Genomic DNA, 24,756 nt, shown 5'->3' on the forward strand with positions numbered 1-24,756 from the left:
ATCGTTGAACGAGTCGTGGATCCAAGTATCGCAACAGCTCCTGAAGCGAGTCATAGAGCAAGTCGAGAGCAAAGATTTTGAAGAGGCCGCGAGCGATTGCTATCTGATTGAACGGATCTGGAAGCTTCTCGCTGAGATTGATGATCTCCACCTCCTGATGGATCTGGATGATTTTCTCAAGCTCAAGAACCAGCTGTCCATCAAGTTGTTGAACGAGACGGCACCATTTTGTACCAAACTCTGTGAATCAAATATTTTCCATAAAATCAATCAACCAAAACGAAGACAATTGCGAAAATGTTAGAAAAATCACAAATATAATACAGATTTGAGAAAAAGAGATCAGAGAAAGAGAGTGTTCTTGTGTGAGAGCTAGAGAGAGAGAGAGAGTGACGGAGATCAGAGAGAGTAACAAAAGAGAGATATATAGTAACGAGAGAGATGAGAGTGATGGATAGTTTCTACACACACACACAAAAAAAAAAAAATAAATAAATAAATAAATTTGAGATTTGGCGTACGCCGCGCATTGGACACGAAACGCGCGGCATACAAAAGTTTTGTGTCCCGTGTGCACACCAGTTGGAGCCGTTTTGTGGCAAAAATGACTCCAGTCCAAAAACGGCTCCAATCACTTATTTTTATTTTTTAATTTGTATTTTTGTAAAAACAATTATATATATAGATATATATACACACACTAAATAAACATATACTATGCTAGCTAATTAAATATAGTATTACATATTAATTATAATATGTTGATAATAATATTTATATAGTATGTTAAACTAACATATTAATTAGTTATTAATACTTACTATATAACATATATTGTATAGTTAGTATATAATTAGTATATATATATAAACACACATATATCACATCACTCATGGTTAATTAATAATAGTTATATCTATTATACTTATATTATAGTTACTTAGTTATATAGAATACACTTGGATTGATCAAATCTTCTATCGATTCTATGATCCATTCATGATCGATCGAACTAGTACTTAGGATCAATCACACGTTAGATCAAACATTCACTGTGTCAAGTTCGATTGATCGAACATTCGTATCACAATAAATCGGACCGGTGCACTATCATGAATTAGATATTCAATCAAGCCTTCAATTGTGTCAAGTTTGATCGATCATTTGTGAAAATAAATATTGACTTCTAAATAACCAAATGTGTGTTTGTATGCAACAAAATATCTTAAATGCGAAATTTAAAGAAGACAAGATATTCGTTGACTAAGTGAAAACTCTGTGAATAGAAAAACTACTTCGGGGTAGCCAAACCCAAGAACTCCACTATCCAAAAACAAAGCAAGTTACAAAGCAAGTTACAAAGCACTCGTGCTCACAAAACCCATTGCAGTAGTCATATTTTTAACTATAACACGAAGCCCATCGTGAGTGCTTCCCAACCAAGTCTCCTACTTGAAGGGGTTTTTTATGGATTCCCCTACCTTAGGGCCAACCCCTAAGATATACTTCTCACGAACTGTTGAGCACACACTGGCAACGGCTAAAGAGCTAGCAGATCTTCAATTCTCCCTAAACACCATTTCTAAGCACTATGGAATTTAATACAGAATTCATATAAATTACAAGCCTAGAGCCCTCTATTTATAGGCTTACAAAAATCCTAAATCTGCTCAAATTCGAAGTCTAGCTATCGAGCGTCCGGACAGAAGTTAGCCTCATCCGGACGGTCTTCTACGACCGCCTTCCAGAACAGAGCAATTCTTTCCAAAATAGGTCCACATCAGGATGGCTTGACCGAGTGTCCGGATGGTCTTCGTTGTAACTCCTTTCCGCACTGGAAAAGGAAGTCCGAAATATTCTGAAATGTTGGACAGCGTCCGGACGTCTTACAGAGACTTCCCGAACAGTGTCGACTAAAATCCAACTCCATGTTGAAGTTGAAGAAGCTTGACCTAGCGTCCAGACGGTGTTGCTCTGACGTCCGGACGTCTTTAACGCTGAAGCTTCTAGACACTGCCAGGCGTCCGGACGCCTTCAAAGGCCCATTCAGACGGTTGCATAGGAACCGACTGTTTTGACTTGGAAACTGCATGGAATCTTCATGGACATCTTCTAGAAACTTGTGATCAGTCACATGACTTGAAATGAGCACTATCCATATTACATGAAGACTCTGAATAGAAATCGATCATCTTATTTAAATTGCAACCATTACATAAAGTGTTTTTGTCATCCAAAATGTAACCAACATAAAATACTAACAATTTGATTGTATCACAATCGATTATACTAATACACTAGGATCGATCAGAGTAATACACCAGGATCGATTGGATGATTCTATAAATCCTATCATGATCGATCGGACTAGTACTTAAGATCAATTGCACGTTAGATCGAACTTTTATTGTGTTAAGTTTGATTGATGGAACTCTATCATGATCATTTTGACTAATACACTAAGATTGATCGAGTGGTCTATCGATCATATTATTCTATCATGATCGATCAGACTTCTACACTAGGATTGATCGGACGTTCGATCGAACATTCACTATGACAAGTCTGATCGATCGAACTCTATCATGATTAATCAGACTAATGCAATATATTTGATCGGATGTTTGATCGATTGGAGTAATAATTTGGATTGATCAGATCTTCTATTGATCCTATGATCCTGCCATGATCGATCGCACTAGTACTTAGGATCAATCGCACGTTAGATCGAACATTTATTGTATCAAGTTTGATTGATTGAACATTCGTATCACAATAGATCGGACCGATGCACTAGGATGAATTATATATTCGATCAAACCTTCAATTGTGTTAAGTTTGATAGATCATTTAAACGTATCACGATCGATTAGACTAATGCACTAGGATCGACTAGAGTAATACACTAAGATCAATTGGATGATTCTATTGATCCTATGATCCTATCACAATTGATCGGACTAGTATTTAGGATCAATCGCACGTTAAATCGAATTTCCATTGTGTCAAGTTTGATTGATCGAACACTATCACGATCGATCAGACTAATGCACTAGGATTGGTTGGATGTTTGATCGATCAGATCTTCTGTCAATCCTATGATCTTATCATGATCGATTGGACTATAATTAGTGCTATATATATATATATATAATAGAGGCATTTTTAACAAAACGGTTCAAATTGGAGCCATTTTAGGAAAAGGGTTCCAATTGGAGTCGTTTTACTTAAAAACGGCTCTAATTAGAGCCGTTTTGTTAAAACAGCTCAAAAAGCCTTTTTTCTTTTTTTTTTCTTTTTTGTAGTGTGATCTCTCTCATTTTTATTATTTTTTTTTTTTGTCATTTTTTGTTATGTCACCAAAGGAAATTGTTCGGCTATGTAATGAGAGATTCATCCAAAAAATGAAAAATCATAATAGTTTAAGGAGATAGTTTGAAAATTTTAGGAAATGTGACTTGCATTAATTGAGTTTTTAGTTGAATTTTTTTGAAAATAAAATCCTTTTATGATTACGTAATCTCTATAAACATCAAAACAAGTAAAATGATAAAAGGCCCATATGGCTGGACCTAACCCAGGCCCAGCAACAAACTGAAATAAAATCAAAATCCCTACTCCGTACTCCCCCAACCAAAACGGTCGGTCTCTCTCTCTCTCTCACCGAGACAATGGCGGGAAAGCAAGTAGCCGGCGACGGCTTTTCGGCGAACCTCGCTGGAATGTCGAAGAACCAGCTCTACGACATTATGTCTCAGATGAAGGTGAACCATTCCCTTTATAGATATATCTCTCTCTGATTTTTTCGAACTGAATTTTCTTTTCTCGTCCCTCCTTTTCCTTCGCTTACTTTCGAAACTTTCTTTTCCTCCAAACACTGCCTAGTATCCACACAAGCGGAATTAGTGTAATGTGTTTGTTTGTTTGTTTTGTTTTTTTTTTTTTTTTGGTGTTGTCGCTTCTTTTATAACAGACTCTGATCGAGCAGAACCAGCAGCAAGCGAGGCAGATCCTCATCCAGAACCCGCTCTTGACCAAAGCCCTTTTTCAGGTACTAATTTTTAGGGTTTTAAAAATGTGTTACTATTTATTTATTTCCTTCAAACTGCTGTGAGATTCGGCACTTTCTTCATTGATTCTATGCTCCTTGCAATTAGGGTTTTAGAGTGTATTATTGTTTCCTTTTGGCTTGACAAGTCGAATTCATTTAAATAGAGACTAGAAAGTTCAATCGTTTTGCAAAAATTTGTCAGAGAACAATTGATCTCTTATGGATTTTTAGGATAAAAGAAGGTAATGGAATGGAATTCTGATTGAAATGAGGCAATTCGAGGAGCCACTCCCTCCAATGTTCAACTGAACAATACAAGCAATTCAATACCTCACTCTTGATTGGAAAATGGATATCTTTACCTCACTCTTCATTTTGTTGTATTCCATTTGAGTGAGACGGGGTGGTGAAAACAGACTTTGTTAGATTCCTTCCATGAGAGGGTTGTTTGATGTGAGATCTTGCTATTATGCTCTTCTTCCCCATGATAACACTCATGTATATTGGAGGAGTATTTGGCAGAATAGGGCTCCTTTCAGAGTGGCTAGCTTTGCTTGGTCAGCTGCCTTAGGGAAGATTCTCACCATGTTCAATATGTAAAAACGACATATCATTGTGATTGAGTGATGTTACATGTGTAAAAAGAATGGAGAGTCAGTGGACTATTTTCTACTCCACTATGAGATTGTAAGTGCTCTTTAGAATACTATCTTCAACAATGTAGGGCTAGCTTGGGTTATGCCTAGAAGGGTTGTAGATTTCTTTGCCTGTTAGAGAGTGTTAGGTGGTAGGTTTTAGCATGATGTAGTTTGGAAGATGATTTTGCCTTGCCTTATATGGTGTTTATGGAGGGAAAGAAACAATCGGAGCTTTGAGGATCATGAAAGGACCTTAGTGGAGTAGGCTATATTCTTTAAGACTCTTTCTTTGGGCTGCCGCAAATTTTAGTATTTTGAACTTTTATGTTTTCTTAGATCTCTTCTCCTCTACTAGCTAGACTTCTCTCTTGTATACTCCTTGTGTACTTGGGTTTTGTTTATAAGCTTTTTAATGAATTTGCAATTACTTATAAAAAAAAGAATATGTCGGTGTCAAAAATGGTTTGTCTTGTACCGATCAATCCTTGAACTTTTAGTTTAAAGAAAATCTTTATCGATAATGAAAATTTTGAAAAAAAAAAATAGAGAATAGTATCTTAGGAAAAATAGATTAATAAATGAATGTGTTTGTGTGTGTGAATATCAAGAGCATGCAAGTTGTGAACATTAGCAAGTGTCTTAAAAAACAATCCAGTGACATCCTAAGAGTGTTTCTGCCAACTTATTTGTATTTTCTCTTTCCGTGCCCTTTCTAATATCAACTTATTCAAACTTAGTGTATCAGACTTGATGTTTCTTGTATACATTAATAAATTTAACTTGTTAAGTTATATATGTAGGATTTGTAAAAAATTTCATTACTGATAAAATAGAAATTTAAGTTTGAATGTGAATGTGAATAAAAAAACAGTAAAGCTGTAGCCAAGTGACGTTTAGGTGCGTAGATGCATGCCATGGTAAATATAACTTAGGTGTATCACCTAAGTGTGGTTTTGACAGTAGTTTGGGTGCCCTAGCTGGTCTTTTGTTGCATAGGATATGGAGTGTTGATTGAGGTCTCACTGTAGCTCAATATTGAAAGAAGAAAGAAAAAGGAATTGTTTTAGAGTCTCACCAAAGTTTCCTAGGAGTACTAGCTGGAGAGATTTTGAAGTTCTGCCATTAGAACAGAAATAACATGCTGAAAATTTTGATAACCAAAGTTCTTTAGTTTTCTTTACAGGACTTGCTGATATTAGATACCGAGACAAAGGTCTTGCTTTTATAAGCAAGATGAAATTGATGCATAATTTGAAAGAACTTCCTCCAAGCTTTCATCAAGCAAGACAAAACTTGTGCTTATAATTTTTTTTTTTTAATATAAACTTTTTTTATATAAAAAGGTAGTGATAAAGAATTTTAAGGGTTAATGTTCGTATGACCATCTTGCAGACCTGTAATTTTGTCTTTTCTTTTGCAATTTCCAAGCATTATGTCAATAACTGATTGTAAGAGACAGTAAAAATTCCATTTATGTGTATTTAAGGGATTTTCTTCAGTCTTTGATTATACTGTATGCCTGGAATTTTGGTCTGTCATAGTTCTGTTAGCTTTGAGATTAACAATTTGGTTTTATACTCTTGAGATACTTTTAGTGTCTGCAAATGACACAAGGCAACTCTAGCATTATTTATCTAATAATCATCTTAATTTTAGTTAGAAATTTGTCAATGAATGACCCATGCAAGTTAGTGGTGATCTATGCTTTAGTTGGTTATGTAATTCATTTAGCTTTTTGTGAGGAATTATACCATATTATCTTGAACTGCTTCTTTGACTGTTGAGTATGTTATTGCACCAGGCACAAATTATGCTTGGAATGGTCCAGCCCCCTCAAGCGGTACACTTTTGTTCATTATGAAGGTTTGGCTGTGTGAATTTTATATAGTGCAATTATGTAAATGCTAAGTTTCAGTTTGTGTTTAGATTCCAACCATCCAGCCACCAGTGTCACCGCATCCTCAACAAGCAGCACAGCCAATTCAACCGTCAAATATTCAGGCTGCTAACTCATCATCAAGTCAAGTGGGTATGCAGGACCAAACAAGTGCATCTCAGAATCCTCCTACAAGAAAGCAACACCAGAACCAAGCTGTGATGCCTATCTCATCTGCTGCTGTTCCTGCACTAAATCTTCAGTCTCAGCCCATGTCTTCACATCCCCTGCAGATGCCACAGCCGCCTAAGGGATATGTGAATCCCCAAATGCCCTCTCTGTCTCTTCCACAATCATCACAACTTCCAAATGTTCCTTCAATTCCTATGTATTCTTCTTCACAGCCACCTCAACTTCAGCAGCCACAGATGCCAACTACTTCCACTCAATTGCAACAGCCACTGCAGACAACTGGAATTCCTCATATGCCACTGCAACCACCATTGCCACCACAACCTAGACCACCTTCAGTTCCAGCTTACCATCATCAGTATCCCCCACAACTGGGGCCGAATATGGGTTTCCAACATCCTGGTGCTTCTCAGCATCTTTCGCAGCCTATTTTTCATGTAAGCTGAAGATTATAGTGTTCACAAGTTATTACTGATTGTTTTACATATTAGATTGTTTTAAAATGTTTTCTATATCAATAAACTGTTCAGCCAGGTAGCAAAGCTCCTGCTAGCATTGGGCCTTCATTTCCTCAGGGGCAGCCACCACTTCTAAATCAGCCACTACCTCAATCACTGTATCAGGTTTGTATGTGGTTTTAGTCATTGGATGCCAACAATATGTTACCACACGTTCTTATAGGAATGGTTAGTCTTGATTAGCGCATTTATTTATTGTTTTCATAGGCTTTCTGATGGACATAACAACTCTACTTGGCTTATCTGATTGAAGCATGCCTGAGTCAACCTGTTAGGGCCTGGCTTATGCTGCTGTCAGAGTTGACGTCCCTTGCCTAGTCTAGATCTAAGTGCTCATTATTAGGTGTTGGGATTTTTTTAGTTGGTGATGGCACTGTTACAGAGAAACTTGGATAGCTAGTAAACTTTTTATGTCAAAATAGAAATATGTAGGTTCCTTTGTTTCATCAAAGATTTACGCAACTTTGTGGATGGGGAGGTGATAGCTACGAGATTATTCAGAGTAGAAATGATCGTGGTGATTGATATGTTTTCTTGTTTGGACAACTAGAAATTATTTTGGTCTAATTTTTAGAGATGGGAGATTAAGGAAGAGTTTTGGATACTCATCATTGAGCCACCTTGAACAAGATGTGGTTCTCACTTTAATAGTTCCTCACAAACATACATCAATAACCCACCATCAGGAGCATGACATTAAGAATTTTTATGTACATTTGACATGCTTAAAGTGATAATTTCCCATAAATTAGAGAGGTTCCAAACCCAAAGCCACAGCATCACAGATGAATTTGATTTTCTCAATTTCGATACCTCTGCTGGGGGTAAAAAAAAAAGGCTACCTCTAGTGAGTTTCCTGTTTTCCTCAACTTTTGCCATATGGCTTGTGAAAGATGTCTAAAACCCAAAATTTGATTTTACAAGATCCACCCCCAGAAGATTTCATGTAGCGAACCCTAATTAGTTAGAACTAGGGTTTTGTTGAATTGAGCTCTTCAAAGACTCAGATTAGATTTTTTCAACTGATCTGCATTCTCTTTAATAGAGATGCTTGTATGGGCTGTTGTAGGGAGCCGGCTACATTTGTAACCATTCAGCCCTATTTGAAATTGGGGGCTAGTTTGCCATTTTATTCAAGATTTTGTAAGCCATATGAAAAAAGCATGCAAATCTGTCCCCTGTTAATTCCTTGGTGTACATGTCCTCTCTCATTGAAAATAGGTTCTCTTCTTTTCTTTTCTTTTTCTCTTTTTTAAATAAAGTTCATCTAGTATATGGATGCATCAGGTGGTTGTGGTCTAATTACTCTTCAACTCTAAGATAGCAAAAAAAATTCTTTTTTCTCCTACTAGTTAGGTGTTTTCTCTTATATACTTCCTACGTACTTGAGGGTGCCTTACGCTTTTAATGATATCTTGATTACTTATAAAAAAACTCTAAGATGACAAAAATTGAAAGAGCAAAACCTACTGCACATAGAGTTCAAAATTTTTGAAACGACCTGCAAACCCGACATGAACCAACGCGAAATTAAAATGTTATGTTTGAGGAGTTTGACCCGTTTAATTAATGGGTCGAGTTAAGGTTGACTTATATAGTTCTATACCCATGTCTCAATACAACCCAAATTCGACACGCGAATACGAATTGCCACCCCTAAAATCTACAAATAACTAATGTAGACAACATCCTTAATTTACCAATTACGGTGCTATAGATCGAAGCCATGACTATTGAAGATTATGCCAGTTTGGCTCCGCCGAAGAAAAGGTTTTATCTGTAGCACTTTTCTGTGTTCTATAAAATTAATGAGAAACTGTTGAAGTTTCTAGCATATTTGTAGGATTAGATATGCCTTATTTTGGGAAATTTTTTACCACCTACATATCTAATATTCATACTATACACGGTTCCCAATTTTGCTGTCTAGAAGAAAAAAAGTTAATGAAGTTGAAATTAGCTCCTCCTTTTAGTCGAACCTGATAGAACTAGAATAATTAGGCTGTTAAACCATGCTCTATACTTGAGCATTCATTGAATATATATATATAGGAGAATTACAAGAGTTTAAAATAGATTAAGGCTCCTATACAGACTGAACCTAGGACTCTTTAACTCTCATCTGTTTAGCATACAATTGGATTTAGGACTCTAGCTTAGAACTAGGACTCCGGAAGAGAGTATACTTCTTATCAACAACCTTCGGATAGAGTTGTGCCGCACAAAACTCATACGTGGAATTAGAGTCTTGTGTTGTAGTTGCATTAATAGAACCCATACACATTTTAGTTTTTCTTCCTTGTTGGTTGCAGGTAAAGTTCATATATTTTATTTTTTGGGTGGTCATCAGTTGCATGCAAAGTTAGGGCTGGTCAATAAATTTATCCTCTCTGGGATTATATTGGGCCATAGGCTATTTCATGTTAAATGCAGTGTATTGATATAGTTTAGGTCAACCTTTTTCAGTATGTGGGGTTTGGGCTGGCCTGTAATGCTCTACTATTTGGCGTTTTCATGCCACATTTGGGTAGTTTTTTATCTGATTTATGTTGTGCAAATAAGCAATTAACATCAACCTATGTATTGCTGAATAAAGCCCACTTCAAAATTGGGTAAATCCAGGTCAGTAATAGCTTAGGTTAAATTGCCACACCTAAACTTAAATACTTCTATTCCATTTTCTTTATCTCTAGAAAATTTCAATATAAATATGGAGGAACGAATATAGTTTTCTTTAAATTAAATAGATTTGGTGGATAAGCAAGGAAAAAGAAAGAAGAGTCCCCCCCGCCCCGGCAACCAGGAGCCCCAGGGGGGGAGTGGGGGAGGGGTGTTGCCTGGTGAAGTCATGTTATGTTAGATATTTTTACAAATTAAAGTTTTTTGGGTTAGTATATTTAGTTTTCTAATAAATTGAAAAGATGATTTGTTCTTACAAATACATAGTTTTTCTAAAGAATATTAGGGTCCTAGAGCTTGGATAAATCATCCACATTGATGAACTTCAACATTATAAATTATTGGGTTAAATAGCCTATACACCCCGTGATTTACAACCAAAGCACTTTATTTTTTGCCCCCTTAGTTTTATTTTTTATCAAATTTGGTACCTATGGTATATGAAAAGACGGAAATGGTACCTCCGTCCAATTTTTCGTCCAAAACTAACGTCCAGCCACGTCATCCTACAAGTGTCGGTGTACATGCGCGACACTTGTCCTCGTGGCACACCTCAGCGCTAACGTGGCTACCATTTTTATTTTTTTATTATTATTTTAATGATTTCTTAAAATAAAATAAAAATTATGGGGTGGCCTAGCCACCCGCAAAGCCATTTTTGGGGGTGGCCGAAACCACCCCCATTTGGCTTGGGGGTGGGCCAAAGTGACAAAAAAAAAAAAAAAAGGTTTTGGCCCACTTTGGCCCTTGGGGGTGGCAGAACCACCCCCATGGGCCACGGGGGTGGCCGCCGGGGGTGGTTCGGCCACCCCCAAACCGGCCGGTCTAGAGGTGGCCGAGCCACCCCCTCGACCAAAATGGGGGTGGCCTAAAAAAAAGACCTTAAAATTAAAAACCACAATTTTTTTTTCCAATATATACTCCTGTGGTTTTATACATTTCATGATGTGCCCCATGTGGTTTTAATAAGTACTAGAAATGGTACTTTAGTTTTATAATTATATCACAAATGGTGTTTTATACACAAATAATATTTGGTATATTTGGTATGCTTGTTTTGAACCAAAAGTAACATGTATGCCTGTCATGTATCAAAATAACATGTTGACAAGAATTGAACCCTTCATAAAACAAAAAAAAAAAACAAAAAACAAAAAAAAAACAAAACAAAACACAATCAGTCATGTGTAACAATTGGAAACACAAAATTATAGTGGCCAATTGATATAACCCAAAAAATGACTAAATGTTTGTTACTTAAACACACTTTTTTTTTCAATATATATATATTTTTTTTTGATAAGTAATAAAAGTTTTATTTAAAAGCGTAAGGCGCCCCTGAGTACACCGGAAGTATACAGAGAAGCAACCAAAAGCTAGCCAAAAGAAGAGCCCAAAAGAACCTAAAGGATCCCAAACAAACCCTACAAACCGAACAGCCCAAGACCGCAAAACCCACCAAGGAGAACACAATCCTACGTCAAGGGATCCTATCCTTTCGGCGACTTGAGGGAGCGCTCACATCTCCATAGTTAACAGAGCTTTTCAAATTCAAAAGCTCCCTCTTGCCTTTAGTCTTTTTGCAAGCTACCAAAAGATCTCGAAAAAAATCCTCTGAAATAGCATCGTGAGTTGCCAATGACTCCACATCAAGACCATCATCCATCTCCCAAACCATTGGCACCCCATCCCAAGACTCTTCATCCTGCTCCCACACCAGGGCCTCCTCAGAATGATCGAACCCAACCGGCCACTGTTGATACTTGGTAATGCCGCTGTCCCTCACAATACCAACTTCCTTGTCCTCCGGAGTCGAAGACAAGGCCAACTCAGAAGGTAAGGAGGAATTAGTAGAAGGGGCCAACACAGACGGCCTCTGGTTGAGAAATCCTTTCCGAAGGAAGCCTTTCTTCCCATTGCTCACTACCTTCTTCTCATTGCTCGTCGTATCTACAAAAGACTTCAAAGGGGGAGCTGCAGAATCTTCCTTAGAATAAGGCTCTACAACCGAAGCCTTATTACAAAAGCCGCCAGTCTTCTTCGAAGCTTCCATGGAATCAGCAAGAAGCCCATCGTTCCACTTCACTTGACCTTCCCTGAAATCCCTGGCTTTTCGGTAATAACGCTGGAAAGGCTTAAAAGGCTGCAACACAGGGAGAGAAGAGCAAATTCTCTCACCCATCTCGGCCGCCCCTGTGAGAGGAGGAGGGACAGACCCAGAGCAACAAGGCACGGTGGCAGCATCAAGACCATGTCCACCGAAAAGACCAGACCCAACAAGGGGATTTGCTGAAGCCGTTTGAGCAACCAGCGAAGGAGGGAAGGAGAAAGGAAGGGACGGCTCGGCAGTGTCTACCTGAGATAAAACGACAAGATTTGAACAACTAGGCAGAGAGGCAGAAACTGGAACAGGAGACAAGCCCGGAATCATCCCAGAAACTGACGGCGATGAATTCTCCCGCTGAGAAAATCGACCATGATCGGCCGTCGACGAGTCGTTTTGTCCCTGTCGCCCCGGAACCAACCCATAAACTGTAGGCGACGATAACTCCGGCTAAGAAGAATGCCCAAGATCGGCCGTCGACACCGGACCCTCATCCTCAGAGATAACCGAGGACCAAGATACTGTAGATGGTTCGGTGAAACTTTTTACCTCTGTGGTTTTATAAATTTCATGATGTGCCCCCTGTGGTTTGAATAAGTATCAAAAATTGTACCTTGAGCCACCCCCTTGGCCAAAATGGGGGTGGCAGCCACCCCAGATTTTTTTTTTTTTTTTTAAATATATATATATATATATAAGAAATCATTAAAAAAAAAAAATTTAAAAAAAATGGTAGCCACGTTAGCGCTGAGGTGTGCCACGAGGACAGGTGTCGCGCATGTACGCCGACACCTATAGGATGACGTGGCTGGACAAAAAATTGGATAGAGGTACCATTTCCGTCTTTTCATATACCACAGGTACCAAATTTGATAAAAAAATAAAACTGAAGGGACAAAAAATAAAGGTCGTAAAGCATAGGGGGCAAATAGATATTTAACCCCAAATTATTTCTAGTACTATACCAATATCATCTTAGTTATACGAAATATGCCATGGTTTGGTAAAACCAGCATACCTCGATGATGTTGTTTATAAACATAATCAACTGTTATAAAAGAGAACTAACGAATATGGCTTTATAGTTTTTTCGCTGCTCTAATTTGTGCATAACTTTATGCCTACTTTTACTAACCATCAATATAGGGAATTGCCATTATTTAAGCATTGAATTGCAGATGCAACATGCTTGCAGTTAGTAATTCTTAAACTTCATCTAAGTTTATGCAACAAATGGGTCCTTGTGAAATGGTTTCTACAATTTGGGCAATATGTTGCTAACATTATCCACCTTTTCTCTTTCAGCCGGCAGCTCAACAACATATAGGTACAGATTTCAGCAATCAAGGTGGAAGTTCTATGCAAGTGGATAGAGGATCTCCTTGGATGTCTGGACCGCCCGAGAACTCTACAGTAACACAGCATTCAGGTCTTCCAGGACCTCCAATAGTTCCTAGCCAGATGGGTCCCGGCAATCAGCTGCCTCGCCCCCAATCGGTAATTTCTCGGCAACTGTAGTTTAAATTTCATATCAAGGAGATCGACTATGATTCTTGTGCTTTTATCATGCAGTTGACACCGGAGATGGAGAAGGCACTACTTCAACAAGTCATGAGCCTCACTCCAGAACAGATTAATCTCCTGCCTCCAGAGCAAAGGAATCAAGTGCTTCAGCTACAGCAGATACTGCGACAATGAAACTGTGAAATTTGACATTTATTTTTGGCATCTGACTATCAATTGGCTGCAGTGAAGAATTATACAGAAGTGGATATAAAATCCTTTCCAAAACTATAAGTTCCAGTTAATTGTCGTGTAACATGTTTGTTTGGCTTTTGCCATATCTCTGCGCCTTTGCATTTAGGAGTTTTTGAGCTTCATTTCTTCTACCTTTAATCATATCCTCTTCCATTCTACTTTTGGTGTAAATGCAAATGAGGTTATTTGCAATATCTGCAGCCGCATTCACAAAATTTGGATTTCACTTTTAGATATTTGTACGGCATCATATTTTTACCAACGGCATCTGCTCGGTTATTGCGGAAATGAAATGCAGTTATTATTTGCTATTTGCCTATTATGTATTGGGTCTATTCTAGTCTTCTGGGCTTTTTTTAGGTCTCTATTTGGGGCCTATTTATAACGATTTTAAAAATAATTTGAGCTGAATTTTAGTGCTTTGGTCTTGTTTTAATTTGTTTTTTTAAGCTTTAATGTTTTGAAAATATATTGATTTCACGTTACTTTGACATTTTTGTCTGATTGTTACACGAGAAAGTAATACAGCAAATCAAATCATTTATAACACCTGCTGTACAAACAAGACCAACAGTGACTACGACAACATAACTACTACGTATTTAAAAGAACACAATCAAAGATATTTAAAAATTTAGTAAGTCTCTTATAGAGCATGTTCATACACAGGTTACACATTTGGTCATATGTCTACACTTCCCGTGAAAAGTTTTAAGGTTTTTTATTTGAGAATAGTGTACACTTCCCCACTTCTGGTATTTCAAAGTGAATAAAAAATCTCACTTTCTAATTTCCAGAGAAAAATGATTTTTAATACTATAACATTTTCGCAAAAACACTTTATTGCATTCAAAGCCAATTTTGTATCGAATATATTTAGTCAAACACAAAAGAGAGCAATTTTAATTGTACAAAGAGGGCTCATGTTACACTTACAGCGTGGTTAATTATATTTAATTACAGCGTGAATTATCAGCTCACCATTTGCCCCATAGTCACTTGGACTACTACCCTTGCAAAAATTCAACATTTGAGATCTATCTTTTGAGGTCCATAATAGTAATTGTCGAGGACCAATCAGGCCTAGGCCTTGTGTGTATATATAAACCTTTGATGATGCATACTGCAGGGTATATATATAGATATATATATATATATATTACGCTGAAAGAATTCCCTCACTAGTATTCTTCCTCCTGTCGAATTCCTTTTTAAAAATTTTAAATGCAAAAATATTAAATCAAGTCAAAAGTTCAATTACAGCTGTCTTATCACATCACATAATTACATATATTTTCGAGTGCTTCTTGACGCGACAGTACAAATCACCATTAAAATATCATATACAGATTAATCTATCCAAAATTCAATGATGATTTTTACTACTACATCATAACGTAAGCACTTGGAAGTAAATGTAACATTTCTGACTTACGAGAAAATAACCCTCGGGCAGGGTTGTTATCAAGGTTACTACAGTCCACATACAACCGTAATAGTTGTCATTTTCCACTTTATTACCACCAGAATACATAAACATAAACTAGATGTAATTGTCAGAATGCTTTTACAATGGCACTATACATTGACAACTTTGAAGAAGTTGTGAAGCAATTTCGGGCTAAAAATTAAGTTTGTCCAGTGAACGGCAGACTCACAGTAAACAGACCTGGTTAAAACCTGCTAACCAAGCAAGCTTAATTCACCAGAGCTAAAACCAGCAACATAAAAAATGAATCTTAAAAGACCAGTTTGCTGTTGTAGAGGATGGGGAATTGCACGAGACAATAAAATCTTTCCCTTTGGAGCAACTCACTAGGTCAAAACTTCATTAAGAATGAAATGTTAATGAGTTCCGAGGACTTTCACCTTCATCCATGCACATGGGAACCAAGGAAGAAAAACCATCCATGCTCTGGTGCAGGCCATCCACGCCAATTCACCTGCTGGGGAAGATCAGAACTGTTTATTCAACAATAAGCTATGCTTGCCACAGCCGACAAGGTAGTCAGATTATTGATACAAAAAATTCAAAGGTCAGACATACAAGCACAACATTGATTTACCGGACATGTTAAATACCAAAATTGCGCCCACACTGGATTACATCAACGGATAGCCATTTTTTTTTTTTTTTCTGGACATCAAATATAGAATAAACATATGGGCCAACAAAAGATAATTTGATTTATTTCACACAGCCTAGAAGACGTCCTCTACTTTTAAGTGGAGAAGCTAATATACACCCTCAACGCTATTGATGAAAATTCCAAAATTCTAAAGAAAAAGTTGATCCAAATTATTTTTCTGGATATGGATCACAGAGTGATCATATGGGTCAGAAAAGAAATTTTCAATTATTTCATACATGGCCTTGAAGATTTCTCTTTACTTGAGCTATGAATACACGCCAAAGAAGTAAACATACCCCAGATACTAGCAATGAGAAATAAAAATTCAATACAAATCTTGAAAGTGATCAGATAACATGAACCGTAATGATTACCTGACTTTGAGAAACGCAACCACAGGACTGCCAACCAAATCACTTCCTAAAAAGATTGAATATGTCAATCATTCTTGGTCAAACGATGATGGTCAATTCCAATGCTTGATATATAATCATCTTCATCCTCTTCCCAATCAGTGTCTTCATCATCATCCTCTTCCCAATCAGCGTCTTCATCATCGTCTTCACCACCAGAATTCATGCATGAAGCCCCATCCTCACTCTGCAGAAGAGAACAAGTAATTGTTCTCAGGATATATAATTTTCACTTGTTATGAGAAATGATATCATAAACAATCCTACAGGGCAAGCTGCAGATTCCAACCCCAGACGCATCTCTCCCATGAGAGACTTTTCAACTATTGTAACCAGACAAGACTACCAGTCAATTAAAAGTAGGTAGCACATAGAAAACATCTCACTTGGGTGATCTCTGAGACATTATCAATCTGCTTATAATCTTCTGAGCTCCAGGCATCCTCATCCTCTGCATCTTGAGAAACACCCTGTGGATAATCAACAAAAGGTTCAGTTGCCCTAATTTGTGATGAAACTTTCATGAACAAATAAAAAGAAAGAAAGAAATTCATTAAAAAATAAAAATAAAAGGAAAATTGGGAGAGAAACTGATAAGAATGTTGTTAAAAATAATAAAGTAAAAATATTTAATATTTAAACTCCTAGAATCAACATATATCAAATCCCAGAAGAATCAAAGTTTACCAAAGCTACTTCTTAACATTTTTCTTTGATATGTAAAGTGAAAGGCATTGTTACTAATTTCTCTAGTAATATACCAGTTCTCCCTTGGCTTGTAGGCATGGTTTATTTATAACAAAAGCTAAGTGAAAGGTTGCAAAGGTTGATATCAGGCCAAGGAGAGAATAAATGCCTAACCAGTGCATAATTTTGAGACATTGATGGCATAGGCAAAGGACAGATTTGAAAACCAACACACCAGCAAAGTGAACACAAGAATAATTTAAGCATATAACTGCAACCATGCAAAATATTCACAGAAGGGTTGAGAAACATATGTTCTGTTAACATTAGGAAATCACAGAGCCCCCTTTAAGATGAGAAAGCTTATTATTTATGTTTTAGAAAGCTCAACCAAGTTCTGTTAAATATTAATCCCACATGGTTCGCACAACCATCAACCTGCATATTGTCTGGCCCAAGTACAGAGGCCAATGGACCTTCCTCCGCTTCATGAAACATGGCCTCAGCCAATTGAGCTACCCCTTGGATATGAAGAGATTTTATAAAGTTGAAAGGGAAAACTTTTCAACAGCTTAGATCAGTCAACCCTTATATCTACTTCAAAAAGATTCCAAACTCTCATCAAATAATTATTTTGACAGTCTATGAAAATTAGTCATTTCCAAAATGAATCAAGCAGACAAGCACAAAGAAATCTTATAATTTGACTTCATTTGAATTACTCTTGAAAATAACAGGCATAAATATCTCTTATATTCCTACACGAACACACATGTAGCATATCTGATTTCAGTAACCATATTAGCGGGAGCCAAGAGATATGCAATACCAAGGTTTCACAAATTTAATGAATAGACAGAAAGAATTAAGTGACTGAAACCAGAGTACAAGTTTTTCTCTACAAAAGCGAATGAAGGCAGGGAGGAAGAAGGGGGGGGGGAAGGGGGAGGTGAATGGGGGTAAATATGAAAACTACACTTACAAGTTCTTTTTTCATTTGCTCTATGTTTTTCTCCAATTCAGATATGTGCTGACTAAGAGCCTGCACAGTTATTCAACATGAATGCAACATTAAGAATATGTCCGGAATTGGAACTAGCAAAATGTTGTGCACTTTCATAACAAAATGGAGACAAAAATAAAAATTAAAAATTAAAAAAAAAATAAAATAAAAAGATGGAACCTCATGACGTTGCATGGCCACTGAACGCTTGAGTGCCTTTGCCTTTGTTAACAGGTTTCTTGGCCTTATGCTAATGGGCCGCCGATAATTCTTTCCACGATAATAAATAAGAGCAAAGCCTTTAGGAACTCTTTCTATTGCCACTAGTATTCCACCACTCTCATGTTCCAATAACCTTGCTGTGTCTTCGACAAAAGCCAGGGTCTTTTGTTTAGAAATTAGCTTCACAAGTTCTCTATGCTTCCAATGCAAATGCATATTCTCAATGACACCATCAAAAACACCCCGAATGCCTGATCCATACAATTCAGACCATAAGTGTTTGAGCTCAGGATACGAAATTCACTAAATAAAATGAGAATCACTAACCAACAGGCAAGTAGGCCTTCATTCTTAAACCAACCCTGCGAAACATAACCCGTTCCTCATCAGTGATTGTTTCCTGGTCAGGATCAGGACCAGCAGGAATCATTGATGCTTCAATTTTAGCTAAGAGTTTTTCTGCTCTAAGCATTTTGGCTTGGGCCTGTCAATGCAACAAAGAACCCAAAATTAAACAAGAATTGAAGAAAAACAAAAACATGGCAAATGGCACTTTAATCCTGGAGCTATTAATTAAATTGTAACAACAATTTAAACTCAGAATATCTTTATTTGGGAAAATAGACTACACTGATTAAATATTCTTTCTCAAGGGAGACTTTAAATCTTAAAAAGACAAGCCTTAAGTCAATTCCAAAATGTGAAGTAGAATGAGAAAGGGACCAGAGGAATATTTCTCCAATTGCAAGCGAGCTAAAATTAAGTGCACATTCTACACAGCCTATTTCTGTTTTCCATATTTGGTTCCTTTAGGAAAGCAAGTGGATTTATTAGGCTCAAGATAATGCAAATATTTTTCAAGCATTTAATTTTCAGACACACACACCCCCCCAAACAGAGATCAACTTACAACTACTAATTTATGTTCAATTCGTTTCACAAGCCTAGCACTCTTAGCTTTGGAAGCTTCTTCAATCATCTTCTCACGTTCTCCAGCAGATATATCTCTTCCCCAACGGGCTTGAGCCTCATAAAACTCAGCCAAAGTACCAGCAAGTGCCTGCCCTTCATCTTCACCTGCTTGAGCTACATCCAATGCTCCACATTGCACTTTCTTTTCCACGTCTTCACAGACTTCACCTGCTTGAGCTACATCCACTGCTCCACACTGCACTTTCTCTTCTACATCTTGACTCTGTTTTCCCAATTCTTGTCTTTCGGCCAAAGCAGTGGCTACACTTGTTGGAAGTACCTGTCTTTCATCTTCGCCTGATTGAGCTGCATCCACCACTCCACACCGCACTTTCTCTTCAACATCTTGGATCCATTTAGCCAATTCCTGTCTTTCAGTCAAAGCGGCAGCTACACTTGGTGGGAGAAAGTCCTTCCCACGGTATATGACAATGTAATATTTGTTTCTAAGCAGTAACACCCCTCCGGTTAATGTCTGCAAGGTAGGTGCAACTTAAAAATTGTATGCTTAGTTGTTATTGGGAAAATACGTCATTAATGGCTGAACAAGATAAGCACAAAAACACACCTTTATCTCCTCAGCCATCAGCTTGTTATTTGTATTCTGGATACCTCGTTTAACAGCAATCTTCGCCACTACGCTTTTCTCCCAAAGCTTAATAATAGCAGATGCCAACCCCTGATGGTTTCTATTTCTCCCTTCATAAGGGATTCAGAAAATAATAATAATAATAAAAAATAAAAATAAAAAATAATGTCACAAATAGAGATATAAACATAAAGAAAAGTACTCATAGAAGGTGAAAATACCAAGTGCAAAATGACAGGGAAGTGATTTAGCAAGCTTCCTTAGATTAGTCATCTCTGCATTGGTCAATCGTGATCGCATTCCAGTAGGAAGAAGCCTGAAAGGTGTTTTATAACCAGGAACCTTTTGAGGAAGTAAATCAGCATCAACAGGAAGTAGTCCTGTACCCCACCATTCAACAAAACGAGGACCTAAACCATCTAGTAGACTGTTGTATTCAGCTTCCTCCTCTGTCATGCTCACAGGACGGTTTGGATTTCTCACAGCTGGCTCACTCTTTTCCAGACTTGGAGTTGCACCACTGTCACTTCTTGTTGAGGAACTGTCAGCAGAAGAAACATCTGGAACAAAAGGAGCATCACCTTCCCTAGCATCAGGTTGGCCTCTAGAAGGCCCTTTATAATTACTCCCCCGGTACACAACCATGACACTCCCTGACTTCCATATAACTAACCCTCCTGTTCGTCGCTGGCCATCACTACAAGCAGTCAGTTTACATAGTCCCCAATTATTTTCAATTATAAGATTTTCACATATAATAAGAAAATGAAATAACAGCATGTACAGAAAGCTACCAGATTTCATATTATCAGATGACTACTAGTAGAAGAACTAATAGCATCATTGTAAGACCTTAAAATCCCAAGAGACAAGTCAAGGTACGAAACGATGTCAGATATTAAAATTTCTGAAACAGATAGATAGAGTATTACTATCTCTCAAAGAGATGCTTCCCTCTACAGCCCCGTTTGATTCACAAAGAGAAAATTGGTGATAACTGTTATATCCAAAGTTGTCAACAGTCCTGCAACATACTAACAACTTATCAAATGTTCCTCACTTTCTTCTTTTATGAACTAGATCTACATTTTTAAAAACTTGGTGGCACCATGATGTGCCTTGGGCAACAAGGATGAATAATGAAAGTAGAATCCAATAGATTTCTTGAAATCCCAACATTATCTTTAGCTAAACATTCCAAATTTCGCCACCTCAACGTTCACCATCTCTGCAAGAACCTTGATTTTTCCTTTAATTATTGTATCTCACTAATCTGTATTTTGATGTAGCAATCTAAACTACTTAATCGAAAATAATAAATAGGAAGTTTAAAACTCTCCATGAAGTTACCTAAGAAAATTAAGTCTATCCTTATAAGGATACCTGATTTTTGTTTAACATAGCTATAAAAGAAACACAAAAAATAGCTACTTTAAGCGCCGCATCAGATAGGATAATTGTCGTAATTGACATGATTTGATTAACAAGTAAATCTCTTTTTTTCTTCATCAATGAAGATTAATCAGAATGTCAAACTAATTTATCACACAATTCAGTCCAGTTCAGAAGCAGAAGCCGAGAAACCAAGCAATGACCAACCTCGACGATCTCGTGCGCTGTCTTCATATCGTGCGCGAGCACCTCGTGAAACTTGAGCCTCACCAGCTCCTCCTTCCTCCACTTGCCATGGATTTTCTCCAAAACCTCCTTTGTGAGCCCGGCCTTGGGCACGCTGATCCTCTCTCTCACCACCATTCCCATCCCCCTCAACCTCCTCAGCTCCTCATCCTCGATCATGAACTCCGCCAACGTCGGCGCCTTTGCCACCGCCCTCCTCTCCTTCCTCCTCGCCCTCCCACTCTCTTCAACCTTCTCTTCCTCCCTCTCCCACGGCAAAACGTCGTCGCTTCCACCGCTCTCACCCTCCACCAACATCAAATCCGGCCGAACCCACTCTCTCTGCAACAAATCCCCCAGCTTCTCCTCCCCGGTCAACGGCATTGCATCGTCACCATCGATCCCATCCGGTTGTTCGTCCTCCTCACCGTCCGATCCTAACCCTAGGTGCCGCAAACGGAGCACGATTCTCTCGATTGCGCTGTGTCCTTTGTCTCTGTCCAAGTACCGAGTCTCCGCTCTGTCACCGTCGTCGTTTTTGTGGTTGGCTTTACGTGGTACGACGGGAGGGCCGGGAGAGGGCCACTTGGTGAGCCAGGGGGCGGAGTTGGCCCTGGGCTTGGTGGCCGGGGAGGGCTTGGGGTTTGCGTCGCCGCCATGCTCAGTGGTGGTGGAGTTTCGGAGAGATGAGAAGGGCTTGAGGATGTGAAATGACAGATTTGGGGCCGAGGAGAAGAGGAGGTTCACAGAGTGAGTGTGGGAGTAGGAGGTGAGTGGGAGTGAGCTCCTCAGTGGCAGTTCCGATATTTTCGCCGTCGCGAAGGCCATTTCTGGTTTAGTTCAGTGAATTAAGCTTGGTGGTGGCGTCTTGGCTCCTGATTCATTGTTTGGATGCCTGGAAAGTTGGGAGAGATGAGAGGTTGGAGAGGAAGGACTCTGGAGTGCAGTTCTCTGTCGGGAGGGAGAGAAGAAGATAAAGATAATTGTGGGAAAATTGGGATATTTTCTTTAAGCTCTGCTTTTGTATACAAAAATATTTGTTTATTTTACCTTATCTCTTTTCTTTTTCTTTTTCTTTTTCTTTTTAAGTAATAAAATTATCATTAAAGCACAAAATATTATTTAGAACCGCACAACGAGCCTTTTAAATTGGGATTTGATTCATACACAATACCAAAACAATAATCACACAACAACCCCTCACATGAGGGTGAGCCGCAGTGTGTGGGGTCCACCCTTATGTGAGGGGTTGTTGTGTGATTGTTGTGCTGATGTTGTAAATTTAATATTTTTTTTTTAAATTTTTAACAAAACATTCAAAACTACCGTTTAACAAAATTTCTATCAAAATTTAAATTTAACATCCTTAGAATCTCTCTTTAAATTTAAAAAGCTTAAATGTGAATTTTTTTTGAATTTTTTTTAATATTATGTTTTACATTGAATGCTTCGTAAGGTTTTGCTTGACTTGAATTTAGTACATTAAATTCTTTTAGTAGTTAATTTTATCAATAAAAAATAATATCTTAAAGTATAAAAACATTTAAAGAATTTGTTATTTAATAGCTTTAATAAAGTGGTAAGCTAAGTCAAGTCAACGAAAGTAGATTTTTAAAATTAAATTTATAGAAATTTGAAAGAGCTTATTGTGAATATTCTTAAATATATAGAGAATATAAAGAAGAAAACACCTAAGTAAGGGGAGAGAAAATATGTATATATGAAAAAACCAAAGTAAGAGGAGAGAAAATACATCCCAACACTTTTTTTCAAAATTTGGTTTCAAACTGATATGTAACAATCTTATGAGATTGTACATATGAGGAATGTTAGGCATCCAAACACTTGTTTCCAGAATTTGGTTCCAAACTGATGTGTCACAATCCCATGAGATCTATCATTTTGGGAAGTGTGCTACAATCTCATAGAATTGTTACGCATCAGTTTGGAACCAAATTCTGGAAAAAAGTGTTGGGATGTCTAGCATTTCTCTATACTACATATATATGAAAACTTTGCTTCCAAGGAGCAGTTGTCCAAGTAAAAATAGAAAAAAGAAAAAGAAAAAAGACTCAAGCTCCGTGGACGATCTCTCATGGTCCTCAAAACTTCTATCATCTATTTCCCTCCAAAGACACGACAAGAGACAGGAAGACACCATCTTCCACACAACAGCACTTCGAGTTTTCCTACTAGTATACTAACAAGCAAACAATTCAACAACACTACTAGGCATCACCCAGGATAGTCCAAAATGACTGAAAAACGCGTTCCATAAGGCACAAGCGACCTCACAATGGAGAAGAAGATGATCCACAAACTCCACATTTCTCTTACGCATACAACACCTATCAATCACAATGACATGTCGCTTCCTGATATTGTTCATAGTAAAGATCTTTCCTAAAACCGCCGACCAAGCGAAAAAGGTCGCCCTTAAGGGAACCTTCGTCTTCTAAATACTCTTCCAAGGAAAAGGAGTAACATCGTTACTAGTAAGGACACTATAGTAGGAGCTAACGTCAAACAACCCTTTTTGGAGGGAAACCACCAAAGCTTGTCTATACTATTCTGTCTCACTCTAAATACAACAAAGTGAAAAACGAGGCAAAGACATCCACCTCTCAATCATGCGCTGCTTTAACAACGCTTACGTTCCACTGAAATGAGTAATCAGAATACTCCAAGAGAGTTGCTATTGAAGCATCTTGTACACAAGCAATGCCATATAAGTCTGGAAGGGCTTCTTTAAGCGCCTTGTCCCCACATCATAGATCATAATAAAATCTAACATTGACGTCATCTCCCACATCAAACCTAGTATGACTAGAATAAATCTACCAACCCTTTCTAATATTCTTCCAAACCCCTACCCTATACGAACCAGCTAGCTCATTAGAACACTACCCACCCTAGAAGCTGCCAAATTTTGAGTCCACCACACCTCTCTCTCATGCCCATAATGCCAAAGCCATTTTCCCAGAATAGTACGGTTGAATTTCAACAATTTTCGAATGGCCAATCCTCCCTTAGAAATCAAAGAGCAAACCTTGGACCAATTGACTAAGTGAAATTCACCAAGACCACTCCATAAGAAATCACGATAAAGCTTCTTTATGTGATTTGCAATACTCTCAGGGAGAGCAAAAATGGACAACAAATAAGTTGGCAAATTGGAGAGTGTGCTCTTTATAAGCATAAGCTTACCACCCTTAGACAAATACATTATTTTTCAGCTAGCCAAACGACGTTCTATCTTTTCAATAACTATGTCCTAGATAAACTTGGCTTTAAAAGATGCCCCT

At 37.8% G+C, this 24,756-nt stretch overlaps 2 protein-coding genes across 3 annotated transcripts; one reads left to right on the forward strand and one right to left on the reverse strand.

The window, feature by feature from the left end:
- The first annotated feature begins 3,610 nt into the window (after positions 1–3,610).
- On the forward strand, positions 3,611–14,048 carry LOC133867499 (cleavage stimulating factor 64). Its single transcript, XM_062304296.1, has 7 exons — positions 3,611–3,764; positions 3,974–4,051; positions 6,491–6,529; positions 6,616–7,194; positions 7,288–7,380; positions 13,364–13,555; positions 13,631–14,048. The coding sequence occupies exons 1-7, from the start codon at positions 3,672–3,674 to the stop codon at positions 13,754–13,756; spliced, it is 1,200 nt and encodes a 399-aa protein (XP_062160280.1). The 5' UTR covers positions 3,611–3,671; the 3' UTR covers positions 13,757–14,048.
- A 1,161-nt stretch (positions 14,049–15,209) lies between these two features.
- Positions 15,210–22,436, reverse strand: LOC133865771 (CRM-domain containing factor CFM3, chloroplastic/mitochondrial). 2 transcript variants are annotated; one of them, XM_062302239.1, is made up of 10 exons: positions 21,434–22,436; positions 20,056–20,521; positions 19,814–19,944; positions 19,184–19,720; positions 18,601–18,757; positions 18,232–18,524; positions 18,031–18,090; positions 16,748–16,831; positions 16,323–16,548; positions 15,210–15,759 (listed from the first exon to the last, which is right to left on the reverse strand). In XM_062302239.1, the coding sequence occupies exons 1-9, from the start codon at positions 22,277–22,279 to the stop codon at positions 16,387–16,389; spliced, it is 2,736 nt and encodes a 911-aa protein (XP_062158223.1). In that variant the 5' UTR covers positions 22,280–22,436; the 3' UTR covers positions 15,210–15,759; positions 16,323–16,386. The 2 variants fall into 2 exon arrangements, with proteins under 2 accessions (XP_062158223.1, XP_062158224.1); XM_062302240.1 differs by having other exon boundaries at positions 15,210–15,762.
- Between the last annotated feature and the right edge of the window lie 2,320 nt (positions 22,437–24,756).

Source organism: Alnus glutinosa, chromosome 4 (genome assembly GCF_958979055.1).
Source record: "Alnus glutinosa chromosome 4, dhAlnGlut1.1, whole genome shotgun sequence".
Classification (NCBI taxonomy): Eukaryota; Viridiplantae; Streptophyta; class Magnoliopsida; order Fagales; family Betulaceae; genus Alnus; species Alnus glutinosa.

Excerpts from the sequence above, each read along its gene's own strand:
- LOC133867499 (XM_062304296.1), top strand. The coding sequence starts at position 3,672 with ATGGCGGGAAAGCAAGTAGCCGGCGACGGCTTTTCGGCGAACCTCGCT. Across the intron at positions 7,195-7,287 it reads TTTCGCAGCCTATTTTTCAT|CCAGGTAGCAAAGCTCCTGC; the intron begins GTAAGCTGAAGA and ends TAAACTGTTCAG. Across the intron at positions 13,556-13,630 it reads AGCTGCCTCGCCCCCAATCG|TTGACACCGGAGATGGAGAA; the intron begins GTAATTTCTCGG and ends TTTATCATGCAG.
- LOC133865771 (XM_062302239.1), bottom strand. The coding sequence starts at position 22,279 with ATGGCCTTCGCGACGGCGAAAATATCGGAACTGCCACTGAGGAGCTCA. Across the intron at positions 20,522-21,433 it reads CAGCGCACGAGATCGTCGAG|CGACGAACAGGAGGGTTAGT; the intron begins GTTGGTCATTGC and ends AGTGATGGCCAG. Across the intron at positions 19,721-19,813 it reads TGATGGCTGAGGAGATAAAG|ACATTAACCGGAGGGGTGTT; the intron begins GTGTGTTTTTGT and ends CCTACCTTGCAG.